The sequence below is a fragment of the Micromys minutus genome (genome assembly GCF_963924665.1).
Source record: "Micromys minutus genome assembly, chromosome: 5".
NCBI classification, from domain to species: Eukaryota; Metazoa; Chordata; class Mammalia; order Rodentia; family Muridae; genus Micromys; species Micromys minutus.
The window spans coordinates 43,130,495-43,153,228 of record NC_137974.1 but is presented as its reverse complement, the minus strand read 5'-3'; the positions used below and the strand labels follow the sequence as shown (position 1 = coordinate 43,153,228).

The following is a 22,734-nucleotide window of genomic DNA, read 5'->3' as shown; positions in this document are numbered from 1 at the left end:
TACCTCTTAAGTAGCATCATGTCTGAGCAAGATCTGGAAGAGCTGAAGCTAGCTAGGATAGGTAACCACCACAGGCAAAGATCTTTGTGAGTTCCATCTGGTCTGAGAATGTTACTTTGGCAGACGCTAAATGTCTTTTCAACACTAGACTTTATAAGTATTAACACACACTTTTGAGAACTAAGGCAGTACCAAGGGCTGAATTAAATGTACCTCCTTATCATTCAGATAAAATATGATGTCAGCAGCAAGCCATAGTTTATGTGCATATCTTGGATGGTCTAGCATTAGCTTAAGTTTCCTTCACACAGGGCCTTTCTGATTCCACAACAACAACAACAAAAATAGCCCAGAGGTAGCTCTGCACAGACTGGACCCTCACACTAGCATAGAGCCCTCTCTTCAGCCCTCACGGGGGATGCTTGCTGAACTATCCACACCTCCTTGAAAGCTGATGCATTAATAGCAGAACCCCATTGCACCTAATCTTTGTGTTTGCTCAAAATCTTCAAAATCTTGAACATTTTTCCCCTCAAGGAATTAACTACTGAATTGTTATGGTTCTGTTTCCTCTATATGTAATTCATATTATATACGATACATTCATAGGTATATATTCATAAATATTTGCATTACATACATTTCATATTGTCTTAGATTTGATTTTGTTGTTGGGAACAGGCACCATGACCAAAGCAACTCTTATAATAACAATAATTAATTGGGGATTAAAGACATGCACAATCACCACCTTAAATGTGTTTAAAAAGGGACCTTTATTTTTAGACCTTTCTAAAGGCTCTTAAGTTTTAAATTAGAGTTTGTCAGTGTCCATGTCTGCCTTGTGACTTTCAAACAATCCCATTTGTCCTTACCTCTGAATTCCAAACCAACAGTAACATGTCACCATCATGCAAGCCTCTCCGTTTATAAAGATGAGGACGGGGTTGTGAAAGCCGCCCTGTGCCGGCCTTGGATAACGTACGCATCTGTTTGCAGCTGGATGCAGCTGTTTGTAGCTGCAGAAAGCATTCTCAGTTCTCCTGTATGGCAAGGATCCGAATTTAGAGCCAGCTCAGTTCAAGCCCCTTGGCAGGCCTTATCCTTATCTGCATTCTTGTGTGCTGCTCTCTTGCCTGGGAGAACAACGTGTGCTGATGGACTGCTTTCTCCTGCAGGGATTACATTAAAATGATTTCTAGCCATTCGGTCCCACTTTCTTTAACAGTGCTTCTGAGTGAAGACTCAGTGTCTCCCCTCCCTCATCCCCCACCCCCTGCTTCCTGTACCGATCCTAATCTTGCAGGATGGAGCTGCACAAGACTTTGCCATGTTATTTCTGAATGCTAAATTTTAATACCAAACCTACAGTTAGCATCTCTGGGTAGTGGTTCAAGGGCCATAATGATATACCTTTTTTTTTTTTTTTTTGACATTTGCTCTTCACATCTGACCCTGAAATAGCTTTTGGTCATTTCAGCAATAGTGCCCAAGTTAATTTTCAACTCCTGTCTAACAAGATACAGTTAGTGTCCCAGGAGCAACACAAGGTCTCTGGTTGAGGAGGAGCATCCACAACTACAGTGTGGACACTTTCTGGCTACACTGTCTCCCTTTATGGCTGTGGATACGTTAGGACTTGAAGTCTATTTGTTGGAGTCTGCATCTTCTCAGAGCACACGGCTCTTCCTCATTTACTGTGCTCTGTAAATTGGCCCTCTGTATGTTGTTCCTACTAGAGCATTTATTGTATGTTTTATGGCCCTTATGAAACCCATTGTCTTTCATTATTTTTCTCCTTTCTTTTATCTCTGCTGATTATAAATTGCTTTAGAGTTTTGTCTGCCTTTTTAATTATAGGCTTTGCGCTGGGATGATTTACTGTGTTTCCACAGGCTGTCAGCTTCAGCACTGACCCTGCATCTTACTGAGATGCTCTTTTCTTTTACCTAATCACACCTTTATTTCTGCCACGGATGGGCTCAGAGATCATGGGAGTTCACAGTTGGCGTGGAACCTCCTGAGTTGAACTCTACCCTTTCTCCTCCTTGTCAAATATGAGGATATGCCTAAAACTAATTTGCTGTTGTGGTTGGGGCTGAGCCGTTGATGTGCAACGTGATTTATCGAATGGGAAAAGAAATCTGTGGTTTGAGAACTCTGGCTTTAGCACGCCTTTGATCCCAGAACTTGGGAGGCAGGGGAAGGTGAGTCCGAGGCCAGTCTGGCCTGCCAGAGCGAGCTTCAGGACAGCCGGGATTAAACAGAGAAACCCTGTCTTGAAAACTCCAAAACCAAATCAAACTCAAACCGGCAAGAAGAACTCCGGCTCTCTCCGTCCAGGGATAAGGAAGCGCAGAGACGTGGAGATGACCCAGCAGCTAGAGTGCAGACCGCTCGATCTTGCGAAAACCTGAGTAAACACCCGTGTCAAGTGTCCACAGCTGTCTGATGACCCCAGCTCCACGTAAATTAATCACTGTGCACACAGGGAATTAAAAGGAGAGTAAATATTTTATTGTAAAATGAGCTCTGGCTTTAGCGTTGGGCTCCCTGGCTTCACAAACGTCTGCTCCATCACATGGCACCTGGGTGCTTTTGGACAAATCTCTTGACACTTCTGTATCTTACATCCTGTTTCGACTCTGCCGCCCCTCATTGAAATACTAAAGTCCCAATCCTTGTTCAGTCAGTAAACGGCTTTGTTTCTATGTAATGAGCTCAGATAAGGTCGTGTTAAGGGAGTGTAGGTGCCTCATTTGTTAGGCAAGGGGCCTTTGCCTATTTCCAGTGCCGCCACAAATTTCTACAGTCCGTGTTAATTGTAAGCAGTAAAAGCTTATTTTATTTTATTTTATTTTATTTTATTTTATTTTTGGTTTTTAAGGCTAGAAAGTCCAAGAGCTCGGCACTGGCATCTGGCAAGGGCCTTTGTGCCATACCACAGTGGCAGTGCATGTCAGTTTCTGACAAAGGGCAGAAAGCAGGAGAGGTTGGGTTTTGTTTTGTTTTTTTTTAGTGAGAAAATGGCTCCTAAAGTAACAGCCCCCACACCCACAATCACAGCATTAGCCCATCCATGTGTTCAGACTCAGTCTTGCCGCCAGCGGCAATGGAACCTCAGCATGAGTTTCCGAGAGACATTCAAGCCTTCAGAACTGATGGGCCGCGGAAGCAGGAGTCTGGGCGTGGCCAGCACACATGTACGAAGATGAAGGCAGAGACACACAGCCAAACAGTAGCAAAGACCCCTGGAAGCTCTAGCAACATCTTATTTTGGATTTCTGTCTTCTAGAACTGGGGGGGGGGGGGTGAATCAATGAGCTTGCAGCCAGCATCTAAGACACCCAGTCTGTGGTCCTTTCTTACAGCAGCCTGAGCACTTAATAGAAGCAGCAGCCGTTAAAGCTGGCTGTCCTGAGGTTCCAATATGTTGTTATTCATAAAGTCTGACACAGAGCAAGCACTAACAATGTTAATGATTGTACCTAATAAGTGCTAATTATGTACCGTACGCCTCCCTGACTGCTCACCTCTTTATTAGCTAGCTCTACAAAGTTATGATGCCAGAGGACAGCAGCCTGCATACACCCATAAAATAGGAATTCCTTCATTCTTCTTCAATGGGCCACTGCGGCAGATTAAGCTAGCAGCGGCACCGCTTGCTATAGTTGAAGTGATGGTCACCGTTCGTGAACGTTTCTCACACAGCAGAAGCCGTTGTAGGCTCTGTGTTATCGGCTCCACGCTGCTGCCCGCCGGTGTTCACTGCCGATGTTTGCAGCGCTCCCCTTGGCCAACACTCATGAGTCGTGTCTTCCCCAGCTTGAAACGATCCTTGACCTCCAGCACCAATGCCGGGTTCAAGGAACAGCTTTCTCTATGTGGCAGAATGAGTCTGAGTCCATCCTAAGCTGCTCAGGCCCACTTCTCTCCCTGTGGTTATCTACTGCTGTGTTAGAACGACCCCAACACTTCAGCTCTAAGCTTGTGTGACCATTGAGTTTCTTGTGAGTTCTTATGAGTTTGGCAAGAGACTCTGCAATGGCTTTTCTGAGGCTTCGTGATCTTGAGGCTTTTGTAGTCCAATAGTGGGGTCGATACTGGAGCAGCGGTGGTTTGGCTAGCCTTTGTTCCCTCTGGCTGCTCTGTGTGACCGAGTTGGGCTTCCTGACAAAATGGCTGCCTTCAGAGATGTGGGGCTCATATATTGTGATCCTGAGTTGAGCATGTTTGAGACATAGGAGGAAGAACACATGCTGTCCCTGAGCTTCCTGAACTCTCAGTCTGAGCATCCTGAACTTTTAGTGTGAGCATCCTGAACTCTCAGTCTGAGCATCCTGAACTCTCAGTCTGAGCATCCTGAACTCTCAGTGTGAGCATCCTGAACTTTCAGTCTAGGAATTAAAGAGGATGCCTCACTGCCAGATGCAATGTCTCCACTGAACTGCCTTTACACCCTGTTTAAAAAACAAAACAAAACAATTGAACTCTTGCCTTTTTACACCCTTTTTAAAAGTCAGGGCTGTGCAAATGGGGAATGCACTGGTGACGTTTCGAAATATATAAACATAGCAGTATTTCAAAAGGGTTTTTACAGCTTCTTTGAGAAAATAAAAACGAGCATTCTGTGTATTCGAACACTTTCAGGTTTTTTTTTATTGCCATGTTATACTAAGAGTTCAAGGGAACGGTTTGTGAAATGAGTAGGTAAAGGGTATGCAAAACCGGAAAATTCACTTTCGATGTTTTTATTTCTTTTTTACTGCTCACTTATTTTACAACAATGGTGGCAACTGCCTCTTCTTTTCCGCTAGACTCAAACATCTAAATTTCGAGTAAAGAATGTATCACATTTGCCTTTCTCCCGGAAGCAATAATCAGCACAGTTTGCTGAAGGTGTTAGATGTTTCCAAACCAGTGTGAAATTTGCAACGTGAGTTCATGCCCATTCACCCGATCAAAGGATTTGCAGACACCTTTGAGGAGCTATGTCTGTATGTCATTGTAAAGCTCATCTGAAAACGCCAGCCAGCGTGTGTACCATCAGGGCTAGGTCGGCCACACACATACTCCCGGGTTTAGGACTCCATTCCATGGCAGAAAAGGCTGGCAGGGTCGGCTGATCAGTTGAGGAGCACTATGTTCGTCTGTCTTGCAGGTCCTCCACTCCTTTACAGATGCCATCTTCGATGAATGGCTGAAGAAAAACAACCCTCCCGCAGATGCCTGGCCTCAGGAGCTGGCACCCATTGGTCACAATCGGATGCACAACATGGTCCCTTTCTTCCCACCAGTGACTAATGAGGAACTCTTCTTAACCGCAGACCAACTCGGCTACAATTACGCCATTGATCTGTCCGGTAAGGTGTACAGCTTCTGAGTGCGTGACTCTGTCCACTTCTCAGGCAGCTTTCTTTCCTTCTTTCTTTTTAATGTAAGAAAGACTGTTAATTGAGGCATTCAGGCCGGGTTAAGTTTATTGGCTATTTTGAGAATACTTTGGATTTAACAAGATAAGTCATTAGGCTAATCATCACACGTCAGAAAGGGACTAGCTGCAGACCATTTGGGAAAACTGTACATTGTTAAAATACTCTGTTCTACAAAGGCAATGCCAACTCTTCTGCCTGATTCGACAGTTTTTACCTCAACTAACTAAATCTACAAGAGAACTTCCCCATGTGTAACTGATAAAGTCCAAATGGCTTTACTCCCGAGTGGACAGGGAGGGGCTAGTAATCTTATTTGCATCAGAGTTGAGATTACGGAGACACACTTCTGATTGTCACAAGCTACAAAGACCAGGCAAAAACTCAGCCATTGTGCAAAGTAATCCAATGAAGTTACTGGTACCACAAAACCTTCATGAGATTCCCCACCGTGGGTTTGAAGGTCAACTGTCGTTTATTTGGTGGATACAGTGAAATTACTTTGCAACCGAACCAGGTAGTTTGAATCAGCCTTGGCTACACCAGTGTTGTAGGGACAGGTCTACCCAGGACAACAATGAACATCTGAACAGATTGGGCTTCATGGAGGTTATGGTGTGTTTTCATACCCTTATTAGTATGCATGGATAAATACTTTTCTTCTTTTGCCCTGACTGTAATGATTCACACGTCCTTCACAGAATCTTAGGGAAGCTTGGGAAAGGAAAGATAAAACCACAGAAATACTATACGGACAAGCTGCAGAATGGAATCCCCTGGTAGCTTCTTCCCGTCTGTGGCTGTCACTGCCCTTATTCTTAGCCTGCAAGGTGACCCCAGAGCTCCTCATGCTGCTCTCTGACACAGGATCTTTTGGTCGTGCCATCTGTGTTTTCCCCTCTCTTTGGGCGCTGACTGCTTCCTGTCCGCACTCGTTTGGGATGGCCGAGGACCTTCTTTTAGAACTTCTTTCTCTTTGCTCTTGATAAGCATGATGACAATCCAAGGTCTGGACCGGGCACCCTGCTCTGCTCTTATTCTTTACATCAAAAGTCAACTAGCAGATACCGTCTAATATCCCAAATACACCTAAAATCTATCAACTTACCGTAGGATTAAAAGAAAAAAAAAAAAAACAACCATGCTGGTGATAGTTTGACCATGAAATATAGAATTCTGCACCGGGAGGAGTGTGAAGGATTTCCTTCTTTGCTAACTCCTAGGCTTGTTGGTGTTTAGCAATCCAGACTGACAAAAGGAAGATTAACAGGAAATAAGTTGACCCTCTTTATGAGACACGGAGCTCCTTCTAGAACAGAAAGGAGGAAAGACTCAGGGAAGCCAGTGGCTAAGGAGCTTAGATGACACTTTAAACCAAGAGTGAGACGTCATGAAGGTGTGGCCTGACAAAGGCAAGCTATGGGAAGGGAGTCTTCGGGGAAAGCCACAGCAGATGAGGCTATCTTTATAGTTTCGAGTTCTTTTACAGCTGACAGCTCCTCACCCTCCTACCCAGGGAGATTTCTGGCAGCCCTTGTTTCTTTTGAGTTTCTTCATTTAGCTCTAGGAAGTGACATCTGCTGATTCTCAAACGCCTTCATCTAAAAATGACCCTCTTACCCATGGGCATATTGCAGAGAGGGATATTCTGCTTCTCTTCCAGCCAAGGGTGGGAAGCCGTGAGGGATATGTGATGGATCTGAAGCTGGAGCTGAGGGGATCGCGGAGCCGGTGTTTTAGACTGTGGAGGGAGGGGACGGACAGGGAACTGCACAGGCGGCTTAATTGAAGGCCCGGAGAGGGAAACTTGACTCTGCCCACATGATCCCTGACCGTGAGATATTGGCAAGTGAACACTTTCAACTAAAAGAGAACCAAGACGTCTCTAACGTCTCCTCCCCTCCCTGCCACCTCTTATTGCCCTTTGATTCCTCTGAAGTCCCTGTTCCCTCAAAAGCCAGACTCTCCAGAGGATCAATAGAACAGACTAGATTTCATGGTACATTCAGAGCCCGGCAAGCTTGTCCCCAGAACACCATTATCTCCCCTGAAAAACCACTCGATCTTTTTATTTTTACAATTACTCTTCAACTCTAACCAGGTGTCTTTTCTCGGTGTTTTACACTTGTGGAACTCCCGTGCACATACGTATTCATGGGGTTGGATGCCGTTTCTCCTGCTAACATGCCTGTTGTTGGCTTTATGCTCCTTTTATGTACAAAAGTAATTCTATCTTCAGAGAGTGAAAAGAAAATCCTTTTGCTTCCCCGCCTTCCTATCCTGGAAGGACCTAGGCAGAGAGTCACTGGGCAGTAGAGAAGAATAGGATTCGCCATATTGTTCTATAGACAGTGGTAACAACAGCCACATACAAATGTGAAGGTACTTTAATACCACCAAGTGCATGAGAGAACAGCTATGATGGTAAATGTCTATAACATGTATGTTCCCATAATTTAAACATGTCTTTTAAAAAATGCCAACAGGATTTGGACAATAAGAGGCCATCATTTTTGGTGTCTCATTAAAGAAATGCCAGGATAAAAATCTGTGGTTTGTTTTCAGACATGATCTCACCATGTTGCTCTGGGCGGCCTACAGCTTGCTATGTTCTTTGTAGATCAGAGAGAGATTCACAGAGATCTCACTGACTCTGTCTCTCAAGCACTGGGATTAAAAGTGTGGGCCAACATGCCTGTTAAAACTCCATGTTTTAAGAAGCTGTAACTAGCTCACACCAGGCCCACACAAGATCATCCAAGGCCCGCACAAGATCACACAAGGCCAGTACAAAATCATACAAGACTTCCACAAGGTCACACAAGACCTTTAGAAGATCATATAAAAACTGCACAAGACTTACAGTCTATAGTTAAGTTTAACACTGAGTGGGGTAGCCTCATAAGCTCCCACTCATAACTGGGACACTGTTGACAGTTAATGGCTTCTGGAAGGGGAGAGAGAGTCATTATTCTTAAGATTGTGAACCCTGATAAGTCTGCCATGCTCTAGTGGATGTCCATGTGTTCTCCAGTATGAACACCACAAACTAGACTCAGTGGGTTATTTATTATTTTTTAAAGGAAATGAAGTTAAGGTTGGTAGGTAAGTGGAGGGTGGATCTGGAAGGAGCTAAGAGAAAGGTAAATAGAAAAACACAATGCATGAAATTATAATAGAATTAATCAAATGTTATATTTTATATAAAATTATATTTCATATTGCCCAGGATTAGCCTTGGCTTGGTTGGCGGTCCTAAGGAAAGGGCATTCAGGAGCGGTGAGAAGAAAGACTCGGAGTCAAATTGTGGATACAGGCTGACACCCTGTGTTCTGCTTGAGACAGCTTTCTCTGGAAATCTCTAGATGGCTCAGCTCTTGCAGACCAAAGCCTAGTCTTATATTTACATATCAACTTATTTATTCACTCCAGTTCTTCTCTGCTTATTCCATGAATCAGCATTCCATGACCCCAGCCCCCTGAGGAAAAAAAAATCCAGCAAGTGCATTCCTTTTTTCCCCCTTTTTTCTTTTCTTAATATTGCAAATAAATTCAGAGATCTGCCTGCCTTTGTGAGCATAGAAAATAAGTTTACCTGGATGGGATCCTATCCTGAAATTACCATTTCTATCACACCTGGGCCTGGACCTAAATTTATGCTGTCCCTGGTTGACCACCTAAACTCAGGAATTTGCCTGCCTTTGCAAGCAAACAATAGACTCAGTTGAGTGGAATCTAGCTCTGAGATTACTACTCCCTAAATCTTCTTATTGCCTTCCTTAGTATCTTTCTGAGAAGCTGGCTCATAGTGCAGTTGCTTCTGTTCTTTTAGGTCCATGAAGCCCCTCATAAAATTCATATTACAGCCTTATATTTTGCATAGTTGAAAAATTATGTATTTTTGAACTCATGTTTTCAGAGTTCTTTTCCACAGCCTTAAGGGCTCTTCTGAAGATCTCAGTGTTTACCATTTTGCTGAGATATTAGACACAGCCTTGCCTTCTGGACTGGTGCTGCTTCCAATTATCACAGAGTCATTAACCTTGGCAGGGAGCACACACACAATTGTCAACAGTTGTGAAGGCCCTGCTGGCCCTGTTCCAAGGGTAGGAACCATGTCAAGTTGTCCCTTTTGTGACCATGCTGAACTTGGCATTCTATAAAATTAATAATTCTGCTGGATCATATCAAGAAGGGACAAAAAAATAACCCCACTCCTTTTGGAAAGATACAGTCAAGATGAGCCCTGGCCCTTGGGACTGAACAAGGTTGAGAAGGCACTCTGTCATTTAGGTGAGGGCCACATGTTGAAAGATAAGATGGCTTGGAGCCTTCTACAGCAGCTGATGTAGTTTAAGGAAATGTCACATAGGCATAAACATATTTCAAAAATTCATTAACTTCATGGGAGAATGGTATTAATTGCGAGTAGATTCGATATATCACCTGGGAAGCTCAGATTTTATTCACAACCAGATTCTGCTGGTGAGTGTTTCTGTAGGAGAGTCCATCTGTTCTCTCACACGCCTTTATCATCTTCCACAAGGGTAGAGATAATAACAGAATTTTCTATCGAGAGTGTCGTTCATTTAGCCGTTCCCCAAAGATCATCTTAGCTCTCATGTCTACAAATGAGTTCCTAACTTAGAAAAGCAGCCATGTACTTCCTTAGAGGTTTTTGTTCTGCATCTAAACACTCATTGTGACAGATTTACTAAACGCAATAAGCCTGATTTAAATAGTGGGATGATGTTTTCTGCTTCCTTGAAGAATAGTTGGGGCTATATAACCATGAGAAAGAAGAAGATGAAATTCTACCAAGGGTAGTTTGGTTTTGCAAACAAATGTACATGAGAAAGAGAAGTATTTTAATTTTCTAGGAGTGTTTGACTGATGGAATTGTAACCTCAGAACCTTCTCGTCTGCTCTCATTTCAGTGGAAGAAGCTCCAGTTTGGACCACAACCCTCCCAGTGGTCATTGGAATACTGGGAGCCTTTGTTGGACTCTTGGGGTTGCTGGCTTTCCTTCAACACAGAAGGCTTCGAAAAGGCTATGCACCCTTAATGGAGACAGGTCTAAGCAGCAAGAGATACACAGAGGAGGCCTAACAGGCTCTTCCCTTGCCTGACCTAGGCAGTAACTAAACACACCCTCACTCATCTTGCCATAGGTAGAAATCTTCAGCACATGCCCTTTAGTAGATGATGAGCCCCCTACTTTGCTTATTGCAAACAGACAAAATGCTTGGGTCTGTCACCATCATCAAAGTAAGGTGTGGCTAGTTATATGTGACCTTTGATTAAAAGTCCTTGTAGTGATTAAGCCTCTTTCTAGACTAAAAGCACAGCCACTAACAATGGCAGTACCAGCAGCACCACCATCACCATCACCAATAGTAACAAAAACACTGAGTGCATGCCTTTAAACTTGCAGCTAAGTGTATTTCGAGATCAGGATACAGACAGTCAAACTATCTGCTTGAAATTGTGTTTGTTGGAAGTGTGCTTGTCAACATTTCACTATTACATTGAAACATGTGAGGCAAGCTAACTTCATGAAGAAAAGGAAGTTTTTTTTTCTTATTACCATAATGGTTGTTTTATAGGTGCAGGGATGAGGTGCTGAATTTGATGATTGCTTTGTTAGACTAGAATTCCAAGGTGGTTTAGAACATCACATGGATTATGGCAAGAATTAAAAATTGTGTGTGTGTTTGTCTGTCTGTCTGTCAGACCACTGTCCCCATTTTTATAGAACTCATCAGAATTCATGAAGGGGTTTCATTCTGATGACCTTATTGAATCCTAATTACTTTCCCACATCTTAAGAATAGTTTAGGTTTTGCCTTCTTAATTCTTCATGTTGGGGATTAGATTCTAATCCATGAAGCTGGGGTGAAGAGAGCACACTCAGACCAGGCTCAGTCTGGGGTGGATGCACACTCAGACCAGGCTCAGTCTGGGATGGATGCACACTCAGACCAGGCTCAGTCTGGGATGGATGCACACTCAGACCAGGCTCAGTCTGGGATAGATGCACACTCAGACCAGGCTCAGTCTGGGATGGAGGTTTGCACACTCAGACCAGGCTCAGCCTGGGGATGGAGGGTTGCACACTCAGACTAGGCTCAGTCTGGGGATGGATGCACACTCAGACCAGGCTCAGCCTGGGGATGGAGGGTTGCACATTCAGACCAGGCTCAGTCTGGGATGGAGGGTTGCACACTCAGACCAGGCTCAGTCTGGGATAGAGGGTTGCACACTCAGACCATACACAGCCTGGAGAGGGTGAAGAGAGCACACTCAGATCAGGCTCAGCCTAGGATGGAGGTTTGCACACTCAGACCAGGCTCAGCCTGGGGATGGAGGGTTGCACACTCAGACCAGGCTCAGCCTGGGATGGAGGGTTGCACACTCAGACCAGGCTCAGCCTGGGATGAAGGGTTGCACACTCAGACCAGGCTTAGTCTGGGATAGAGGGTTGCACACTCAAACCATACACAGCCTGGAGAGGGTGAAGAGAGCACACTCAGACCAGGCTCAGCCTGGGGATGGAGGGTTGCACACTCAGACCAGGCTCAGCCTGGGATGGAGGGTTGCACACTCAGACCAGGCTCAGCCTGGGATGAAGGGTTGCACACTCAGACCAGGCTCAGTCTGGGATAGAGGGTTGCACACTCAAACCATACACAGCCTGGAGAGGGTGAAGAGAGCACACTCAGATCAGGCTCAGCCTGGGATGGAGGTTTGCACACTCAGACCAGGCTCAGCCTGGGGATGGAGGTTTGCACACTCAGACCAGGCTCAGCCTGGGGATGGATGCACACTCAGACCAGGCTCAGCCTGGAGAGGGTGGAGCACCCTCACCGTGTCACAGCGTCATTCCATCGCTACTCATGGTCCACAGTCCCTTTAGTTGAAGACTGGCTCAGTACCTCATCCTCCTCTGCCTTGGGCTTTGTTTTTCCTGTATGTTTTCCCCTCTGGCCCTGATGAATAAGAAAAACCTTTATTTTCCATATAGGATAAAGAGCGAATAAATGAAGCTTCAATTCAGTCCTGCTTAATGGGTTGAAGCTTATAAGATTTAGTTTAAAGTTGCCATTCTTGATGGTTCTACGAGACTCATTAGCTGCATAAATATTTACTCCACTGGATAAACAAGCAGGTGGGGGAGTAAGTCTAATTTCCTTATTTATTAGCATATAATCCAGGCCTGTTGATGGATGTAGGGTCGTGTGTTTGCAGGGAAGGCTGACTGTAGGAGGTCATGAGACAATTCACCAAGAGCCCCATGACCCTAAGGTCTCATTTCCCTGATGCTGAGCCTGTTCACTCCTTTTAAAAAATTAAACAAATTTATTTTTAAAACAAGAGATAAATGTACATATTTTAAAAGCATTTTGCATAAAACTATATGAACACTTACTCCTTTCTTGGGTGGCCTTACATGAAAGATCTTTCTTTACAGTTCATTGGATGGTATGTAAGAATTGGCTGTAGATGTATTAAGGAGACACTGTAGAGGAAATTATTCAAGAACACTAGCCAATTAAGTCTTATCATCCTAAAGCAAATAATCTATTCAATGGATGACAATTTTGAATTAAATGGTCACAATCTACTAAGAGATTATCAGATCATGAAAAATAAGAATGCTTAATATATTGATCATTAATACAGTGTTTAGGTTTATCGTGATTGGTTCTGGAGAAATAAATGGCTTGGCGGTTAAAAGCACTGCCTATTTTGTAGAGGATCTACGATCAATTCCCAGCACTCACAAACCTGGAACTTTAGTCCCAGGGGTTTTGAAAACTTCTTTTTAGCCTCAGCACTTCTTCTTAGAACACAGCACATAGACAGACATGCAGGCAAAACCCCTGAAAACATAAAAAACCAAATGTACCATAGTGGTCCTTCTGAGAGGTTAAGTGTTACTGATATTTCAAGTCAGAGACCTGTAAGGTGAGTTATAGCCACTTGCCATGCAAGCCACATGACCCGGGTTTGATCCCCAAAACAATGAAAAATACAGGATGCAGTGAGGCGCCTCTGTCATGCTGGCACGTTCGTGGACAGATGAGACATGGAGACAGAAAAGTCTTTCAGAAGCTGAGGGGTCAGAGAGGCTGCAGTACACAGGGCAGAAACAAGAGAGACCCTGCCTCACAAACAAAGCAAAAGGGGAGAGCGAGCCGCCTTGCAAAAGGTGTCCTCCAGCCCACACACAAGTAAGTAAATAGATTTTCAAAAAAGTTGAACTGCGTGCTGTAAGGATCCTGTCTACATTTCTAACTCCTGGGAGGCCGGAACACAATTGCTCTGAATTCCAGGACATCCTGAATACGGTGATGTCTCCCAGGAGAAACAAACAGAAACAAGATTTAAGGTGAAATCCACTTTTACCTTAATATCTGACGTATGTGCATCAGGAACAAGGTTGAAGTTCAAGGAGCCCTTCTGTGAGCTCTGTTTACCCCTCTCTGCTGGCACAGCTGTGTGTGTGTGTGTGTGTGTGTGTGTGTGTGTGTGTGTGTGTGTGTGTGTGAGGGGGTGGTGGGAGGCAAACAGGTGCACATTTTATGCAGCACCAGTACACTTTTGGTGGACTGACTGTTAAAAGGGACAAAGCCAGCTAGAACAGAATCCAAGTCCAAGACTCTTAAAGTTACAGGAGTATCCCAGAGAAGATGCAGCTAAAGCAACCCAGACAGCCCCAGTAGCCTTCCCGGAGCAAAGGTCTGCTTGGGGACTACTGCCACATGCACATCTCAAAATCCTGTCATTCACAGTGTGTTCCTGGAACCCAAACAATGGTCTCTCCTGGAAGGTTTATGCTCTGAGTTCATGGTTCTTGGCTATCTATTTTAATCTCCTACTTTTAAAATGAGAGGAAAATACTAAAACAAAGATAAAATTGTGTAAGGTAGATATGCTGTGGAAAAGTTAGGTATAAATCAATTATATATTAAAAGTACCATGGGAAATCAGGTTTTTAAAGGCGAGCATTTATGAATAAGGCAAATAACTATTACTACCTTACCTTTCAGGCATATCAGAATTTTCATATACCACATCATCGTAACATTTTATTAAAGCTAGTTGTTCAGAAATAGAGATAAATGGAAAGCATTTATACTTAGCTTCTTTTATCCAGAGCACGTGCAACTTTTTATAAATATTATAGTTTATGTTTTTTTCCAGAAGAAACAATTTTATAATTTTCTACTCCACATAAAAGGAATACAATTTCCTAACCTCATAATAAATCAATTAGGAATGCTTTTAACCAACTCGAAAGGTAGGATAAATTTACACAGGAAAGAGTTGGTATTTACTTATATTGAATATTATGCAAATAACCTCAGAAAATGTCACTGAGAATTTCAGGGTATTCTTCTCAATGACAGGGACACACACAACCCCGAGGAAAAGGAACAAATCACTTTATATGCTTACAAGCCCAGGGTAAGGAAAGGACTGTGTGTATGAAGCACAGTGTCCATAAAATGCTTTCACGAGGCTGACTTCCCAAGGTGAAATTAAATCCGGTAGCACGTGCCCTTTGTGAATTCGGTTCTCTTCCAGTTCCAAAAGTCTCTGACCTTGATGTGTATCTTGATTAGGATTTAATAGTTAACTATAACACTTTCAATGAATGATTTTAAATTTTATATGCTTCATCTTATGGTAACAAACGAGGAGAAGACTTCTTAAGGAGGAAAATAAAAATAATGTGTTCCAGCTTATTATTCTGGTGTGTGTGTGTGTGTGTGTGTGTGTGTGTGTGTGTGTGTGTGTGTGTGTGTTGGTTACTGGTTGAATGTGTTCATTTCACCATCTTTAGGGTTAGCGCAAGTATATCGCAACATGTATACATACAGGTATTTCCGAAAATCTGCCCTTGAATGCACAGTTGAGCTCTTAGGTAAGTTTTAAAACTGGATCTCTCTTGTAGAGGTGGGAAGGGAGGCTCTAGCTTTGCTCATGTGCTTTTTGACATGTCATTACAGTTCCACCCTGGGTGATGTGCTTTCTTCTTCATTGACTTAAGAGAAGAGATACCAAAGGAGTTAGTGTACCAATTCTATAGGCACATCATCTTCAAGGCCGGAGATCCTAAGGATCCTCCAAGCCTTGAGGCCAGCCATCCTTTTGAACTACAGAAGGAAGTTAGAGGCAGTGAGGTGATGAGTAAGAGTCCTCATGGGGATTTGGTTGAGGTCAGATGGTACACCCTTTAATACCACTCTGTTGGCTTTATAGCTGAGCATGCCTCCTTCCTCAGAAAATATAGCTTGTTAACTGTCACAAAGAGCCAACACAATGGCGAAATCCAAGGTTAGTTTTCCAGTTTCTCCAGAGATTGTTCTCCGAGTCCTTTGCAAGTTTTGTTATTTCTTATTTTTATTTTTTGAGTGAATAAATGAACAAACCAACTTCACAGTAGGACTTTTTATGTACCACCTCTGGGGTGCAGGGCTTATATTTTTCAAAACCTACTTTAATAAAGGCTCTCAAATACTTTGATCCCCCGTTTCTAGCCCACTGTCTAAAGGTAGAGGAGAAAAGATGTTCAGTAGGACAAGGGGGTGTGGACCTTTGGGGGGAGATTCCAATCTCCATTTGTCAGGATAGCAGTTCAGTTTAAAGGGGACCATCAAACTCTCAAATCAGCATGGAATTATCTAGCAGAAACCGCCAGGCCTCCGCCAAACTTGCATGAGTCACCGGGAATGACCAGCTGGAATGCCTTTGCTTCTATCAACATGAAGATCATTGAAGACTTGAGACCAATCAAGAGATGTACAGCAAGCCATGCAAGTGCCCTGTTACTGTCTGCCCAACTCTCTCCCTATGAGGTGGAATTTGACTCCATGCTATCTGACACAAGGGGGTGCTTTGGGTTTATTTGGTTTCTAGGTGAGTTTTCTTGGCCATAACCGACAGAGACTAGAACATTAAGATTTCTACTTCTCACTCCTCTCAAATTTCACACACATTACAGCCGAGCCTTCCCACACCTGCTGTCTGAAGTCTGACTCCAGTGAAAGAAACGAGAGGGAAAGCTATGCACGCAGGCAAAACAGTGCTGTTCTCATGTTGCTGACTTTGACTCTGAGCAGCATCACTGGGTGTCTTGGTTAGGGTGTTACTGCTATGAACAGACACCATGACCAAGGCAAGTCTTATAAGGACAACATTTAATTGGAGGTGGCTTACAGGTTTAGAGGTTCAGTCCATTATCATCAAGGCAGGAACATGACAGCATCCAGGCAGGCATGGCTCAGGGGGAGCTGAGAGTTCTACATCTTCATCTGAAGGCTGCTAGCAGAATACTGGCTTTCAGGCAGCTAGGGTGAGGGTCTTAGAGACCACACCCACAGTGACACATCTACTCCACTAGGGTCCACACCTTCTAATAGTGCTACTTCCTGGGCTGAGCATATACCATCACTCTAGAAAAAAACTCCACAAAGATAACTCAAATCCCTGGCTATCTGTGGCAGATCCAGGACCCTGATCCCTCAAGATACCATGATTCATGGATGCTCAAAGCTTTTCTATAAAAAGGCCTAGTACTGATATATAATGAGCACATATCCTCATGCCTGCTTTGTCATCTCTAGATGGTTTTTAGTTCAGGGTAAACGTTGGCAAATAGTTTTGTGGCATGAATTCCCTAGGCAATGATCACAACATAGGAAATGATCTGCATTTATTTATTACAGGCCCATTCCCCCCTTCCCCTGTAAAATGTTCATTATTTATTGAATTTGCAGAAGAGTAACCCAACAAGAGTGCTGACAATCTTATAAATACTATTAGAAGGTGTGGCTGTGTTAGAGTAGGTACATCTCTGTGGGTGGGTGACAATTTGTATAAAGGCAGTTGGGACAGAAAATAGTCCCCGTGAACTTAGTTATACTTTGGCAGGTCGTTAAGTGAGTTGTTGGAAGCCACATGGGGGAAACTGTGAGCCGGGAGGCACGCCAAGATGACCCAAAACAAAACAAAGCAAAGCAAACAAAGCAAAGGGTAAAAAAAAAAAAATCCAATCCAGATAGGTATATTGTTTCAGAAGAAGGGTTACAGTTACTGGGGAGAAGCCAGGAATCATTGTGGATTTTATTGCCACAGCAATGCAAGTCTGACCTCTGGGGTGTAATGTGTAAGCCATGTCAGGTAGGAAGGCAAGAGCTTGGCTGTTGTTGTTGTTGTTGTTGTTGTTGTTGTTGTTACTATTACAATAATATCAGCCTCGCCACCCAAGGCACCCACCCGATGACTTGCTTACTTTGTGTGCCTTTGGCTGTTTCTGAGTTGGCAGTTACTGCAGTGACCATCTATTTCTGGTGGACAGAATCAGGTTTACAATAAGGCAAAACCTGCCCTCTTGTGTTAGACTTGGAAATTGCACAGCGTTCTTTCAATGCTCCATCAGCCCCTGGTCCTTTCCAGGGTAACTTGCTGGCGAGTGGGTACAGTACATGCGGAACCCTGGAAGATTCGACATGAATTCAGAAGCCAGAACTGGCGGGTCACATAGTATTTCAAAGAAAAAGTGCAGCTCTCTGAACTTCAATTTTTACTTACTTCCTCCCCCCCACCAAAAGAGTTTTGTGTGCACTTTTGTCTGTAAACCACATGCATTTCTGGTGCTGGAGCGCAGGTCACTGTGAGCCATGTCAGTGCTGGGAACCCGACCAGGTCGCTAGAATTGCTGTCAACCAGTGAGTCGCTTCTCCAGCTCCAAGCTTCATGTCTTCAAAAACACTGTTTTTATTAACCCTTTAGGACGTCCATTCAGTGTTTCGGGCTCAGAGCGTCACTGCCATCTCAGCAAACAATCGACGCTTAGAGTGGGTGTTCCCGGACGCGGGAAATTTCTTTCACTCCTTGAGAATATGTACGGGATAAGATTCAGTGGTCACTATTTGTGTATTTGCATTTAACCTGAAGATGGGGGGGAAAGTCTTGTTTGATTTTAAGACTGGTTTAGTTTCATTTAATAGGCGTGGGTGTTCTGCCTGTGTGTAGCATGGGCAGTACGGGTGTACAATGCCCATAGAGGCCAGAGAAGAGGGTTGAGTCTCCTGGAACTGGGGTGACAGACCTTTATGAGCCTCTGCTTGGACGCTGGGGACCGAAACCTGGCCCACTGCAAGACCTTCAGGTGCACTTAACTACAGAGCCAAGTGTCGTGCCGTAGAAAGTGACTTTTCTATGGAACACTGCCGTCTGCAACTGGGATCCAGGCCTAGGATGCAGGTTACTTGGGAGGCTGAGATGGGGAGGAGCACAGGTCCAGTCTTAGCTTGGACAATTTAGGGAGAGCCTTGTCTCACGATCAAAATACGGAGAGGAAGAGGGATGTACAGCCCAGTGCGAAGGGGTCTCCTGGCAGGGGCTGCGGCAACCTGAGTCCGGTCTCTGGCATCTCAAATGGAACAAACAGAAACTGTTTTTGAAGGGGAAAAAAAACTGGAAGAGTTTTACAACAGATAGTGAGTAAGTGAGCTGAAACTAGAGATAAGGATCTGAGTTCGGCAAACAAGTGCAACACCAGGAAACACCCTGGAAAGTTCCCTTCTTGAAGTTTCCAGAACCATGACAGGATGCCGGTGGTAGAAACTGCTTAGTACGTGCCCCCGATGGCTTCAGGATACATGATTGAAAAAAATATTGTCTACCCCAAAATCACAGCTCTCATCTCAAAGGGGCTAAGAAATAATTTATTAAACAAAAAAACAAAACCAAAAACAAACAAACACCACCCCCCCAAAAAAACCAAACATGAGTGACCATATAGCCTGGAAACACAGATTCAGGTTTTTCCAAACTCCATGTTTCAACCTGTTAATAGTTAGGTCGAGTTTTTTTTTTGAGTAACAGAACAAAGTAGGTCATAAACCAAGACACTTTTCAAAGACATCAGTGGCAGTATCAGGTTAGATGTCTCTGAAGCTGACTGGAGGTGTTCTTAGTGTTTTGTTTGTAGAATCGAGGGGCCTGCTTGTACATCTGGCTTTCATCTAAGGTGACAAAGATGTTAGGTCACATACAGAGGACCTAGGTGGCTGATAAAGAGTGCAGAGATGGCCTTAGAAGAGTTGGCTGTAGACTCGAAGCACCCCAACCCCTTCACATCTGTGAAGTTCTGAGGGTCAGTTTTTTTGGCCACTGGTTTGTTCCAGGGGAGTCCAGTTATTTGTTCTGAGAAATTTCGTGTGAGTCAAAACATTAGGGACCTAAGTCTTAAACACTATAAATTCTACCAGAAGATGTAGTTTCCCTTGGAGAAGAACCATTAATTGCTTTTTTTTTTTTGTTCAAACACACAGAATTATCAGTCACATTTGATGAAAACTTTATGTCTAAATCAGCAGTTTGCCCTTGACATTTCTAAATGAGATTATTTTAGTCGTTGTTAGCTGCTATCTCTTCCTCCTCTTTCTTTCCCTCTCTTCATCCTCCTCTTCCTCTTTCCCCACTCTGTCTCTCTCCCTTCTTCCTTTCTACTCTCTCTCTTCTCTTCTCTTTACTCCTTTTATCTGAAGCAAAGGACTGGCTATGCAGCTCAGGCTAGCCCCACTTCCTGATCTGGTCCTCTTGTCTCAATCTCCTAAATGCTGGAATTACAGGGATGAGTGTGCCCCCGTATCTTCCTGTTTAGACATACCTGCATTTCACATCAATGAAAAATGCTCCATCAAAAGAATGGGGATGTTACCAGAATCATAAAAGGTCAGAGGTTGGACTTTGGCTGCCTGAGCAAGCCATGCTCAGCTACGTACCCTCCATAAGCCAACGAATAAACAAAGTAATAGTGAAAAACTGAAAGGGAAGATTAATTCAATGTGGCCAGATTTGGAAAAGGGAGCCAAGAGGTCCAGCGGACACCCCTGACCCAAGTCCATCTTTGGGGTGCTCTGCCACCACCTGACAGATTGCCAGAACTGTGTGGCCTCTCTTCCTGGGAGACAGCGTCCCTTTTGGGCTGCAGCTTTTCCCTTCTCTCGGTGTGATAGTCCTGGGGAAATTCTAATTTCTATGAAAGACTTGTTTAGGCTGGTATACCGGAGGGGGGTTCTGGGGCAGGCGGCGGAGGGGCGCGGGGTGGGGGTGGGGCGAATACAAGCGCCTCTTCGGAATGTCTCCATTCTCAGTGCAGTCCGGGTGTGTTTTCAGAACCATTATAGAAGCAAATGGCCAGCCCAGGAAACAGCAATGCCATGGGCTTTATCACCTGTGCCGTTGGTGGCTGTGATGGCTGGCCCCTCTTCCTGCTCCTACTCCTGGCCCTTCTACTGGTCCCAAACCTTGAGTCTGAGCGCACGCTTGCTTTTCCACTTTCAGTCGTTTTACAAGTCTGAGGCCTGTAAGGTTTCACTGGCTCGGCATCATTTTCTTTCTACACGTTTCCCTCCTCGGCGGTGCCTACTTAGCAAAATAAGGGCTTCTTTGTGTTTTTGGTACTTTTGCTGAAGATATTCTCAACCCTTTGATCCCTTGCTGACTGCGGATGTTTGCTGTCAGCCACACGGAGAGAGGATCTGGTGCAGTTGGCTTCCGCTCTGTCTGCCGGGCTCTTGACAGCAGTATCAGACCTCTTCTACAACCAAAGGACTCTTACAACCCAGGAACATGCAAATTTGTTCCTTTTTCTGAGAGCTGTCACAGCTAGCATTTCCCAGGTTAGCTGCACAAAAGCAGGTGTGATAAAAATCATTCTGCTGCAGCAATGGATGCAAAGCCATTGTTTTCCCGGCAGAGGATCCGTAGACCCGAGAGCTCGCCTGACAGCTAGGTGGCTGCCTTGGACTTCGGTTTTCCTTTCCTGTGACTGAGCAGCTCCGATGACAAAACAGTCTGCCCTTTCCTGTCAGAAAGTAAACATCTAGAGTTTGCTGGATTTGATGAGGCTGCTGGGTATATCCCAAGCTGTGTGCAGCCACAGAAGTAAACCTGTGATTTTTAGGAGCCTCAGCCACCAGGGTTTCTATCTCTCAGCAACAGTCATTCCCAACCACCCTTCCTCCCAGCACTGAAACTGAACACCACTAGAACAGTATCACCTCTTCTACCAATAATGGTTTTGATCTTAATTATCTCCCCATATGAATGCTTTAGAAGTCTAAGATAGGGGGCTGGAGAGATGGCTCAGCCGTTAAGAGCACTGACTGCTCTTCCGGTGGTCCTGAGTTCAATTCCCACCAACTACATGGTGGCTCACAACCATCTGTAATGAAACCCAATGCCCTTTTCTGGTGTGTCTGAAGACAGTAACAGTGTATTCATATACACAAGAAAATAAATTAATTTAAAAAATAATATAATTTTAAAAACCAGAAGTCTAAGATAAGATTCTGGGCTCCCAGGAAGAAGTTATGTGTCCTGAGTCCTATCTCACATTAATGTCTAGCACAGTCTAAGCATTTTTTTTTTTTTTTTCCGGCTGCTGACAGAGGCCAGGCATCTGCCATACTCATTGACCCTGCGGTGTTGTGTTAGGGTTTCGGCAGGCTCTCTCCAGACTTGTTTAAGGGGACACTTTGCTCCAGAAGTGTGGAGACCCTGATTTCTTTAGCTTCCTGGAAAGTAAAATATGTTCAGAGATTTTTCTCTTAGTTTTAAAAAGAACCTTTGTGTAAAAATAATGATAACATAAAATTTGACATTTGGACCATCTTAAGCACACAATTTAGTGGCATTAACTACATCTGCAATACTGTACAACTCTCACTACCTCCTGGTTTCAGAACCCTTCCAGCATTTTAAATAGATCAGTTTTCTTTCAGTTCTGGAGATGGTACCCAGTGTCCCAGGCCTGCCACATAGGTACTCTGCTATTACACATGTCTCATCCTACAAACAGGAGTGCCACTCCTCCTGGACACTAAATCCAGATTCTCCAGCAGCAAGAAACTTCTAAATCGGATTTAGGAAGCAAGCTCCGCCCCCTCTCCATGGCCCCAAACACATACTGAGACTCAGAGCTCTGAGATTGCATAAGAATCTACTTATCTCTAGAGAACCTGTTTATCTCTGTTTCTGTGCCCTTGGCCACAGAGTTCTAGCAGTGGAATCTGAATCAGAAAACAGAGGTGGAAGGGGGGGGTCTTCCCTGAGGCTTCTGGGAAGAACACTCAAAGACTTGATCTCTGGGAGGTAAGGTTTACAGATGGATGGATGGCCAGAGAGCCATTTTATCTGCCTCAGAGAGAATTCAAGCAACCCGGAAGAAGAGGTAGTGAATATTTATTCTTTCTTTGCTTCTTTTTTTGTTTCTTTTTT

At 44.1% G+C, this 22,734-nt stretch overlaps 1 protein-coding gene across 1 annotated transcript in view; it reads left to right on the top strand.

The window, feature by feature from the left end:
- Positions 1 to 10,542, top strand: part of DCT (dopachrome tautomerase) — a gene marked incomplete at both ends in the record, with an annotated part of 33,387 nt that extends 22,845 nt beyond the window's left edge. The window contains 2 exons of the mRNA XM_080916621.1: positions 5,162 to 5,363; positions 10,370 to 10,542. Of these exons, the coding sequence (XP_080772747.1) occupies positions 5,162 to 5,363; positions 10,370 to 10,542 (375 nt within the window). The remainder of the gene's footprint in view (positions 1 to 5,161; positions 5,364 to 10,369) is intronic.
- Between the last annotated feature and the right edge of the window lie 12,192 nt (positions 10,543 to 22,734).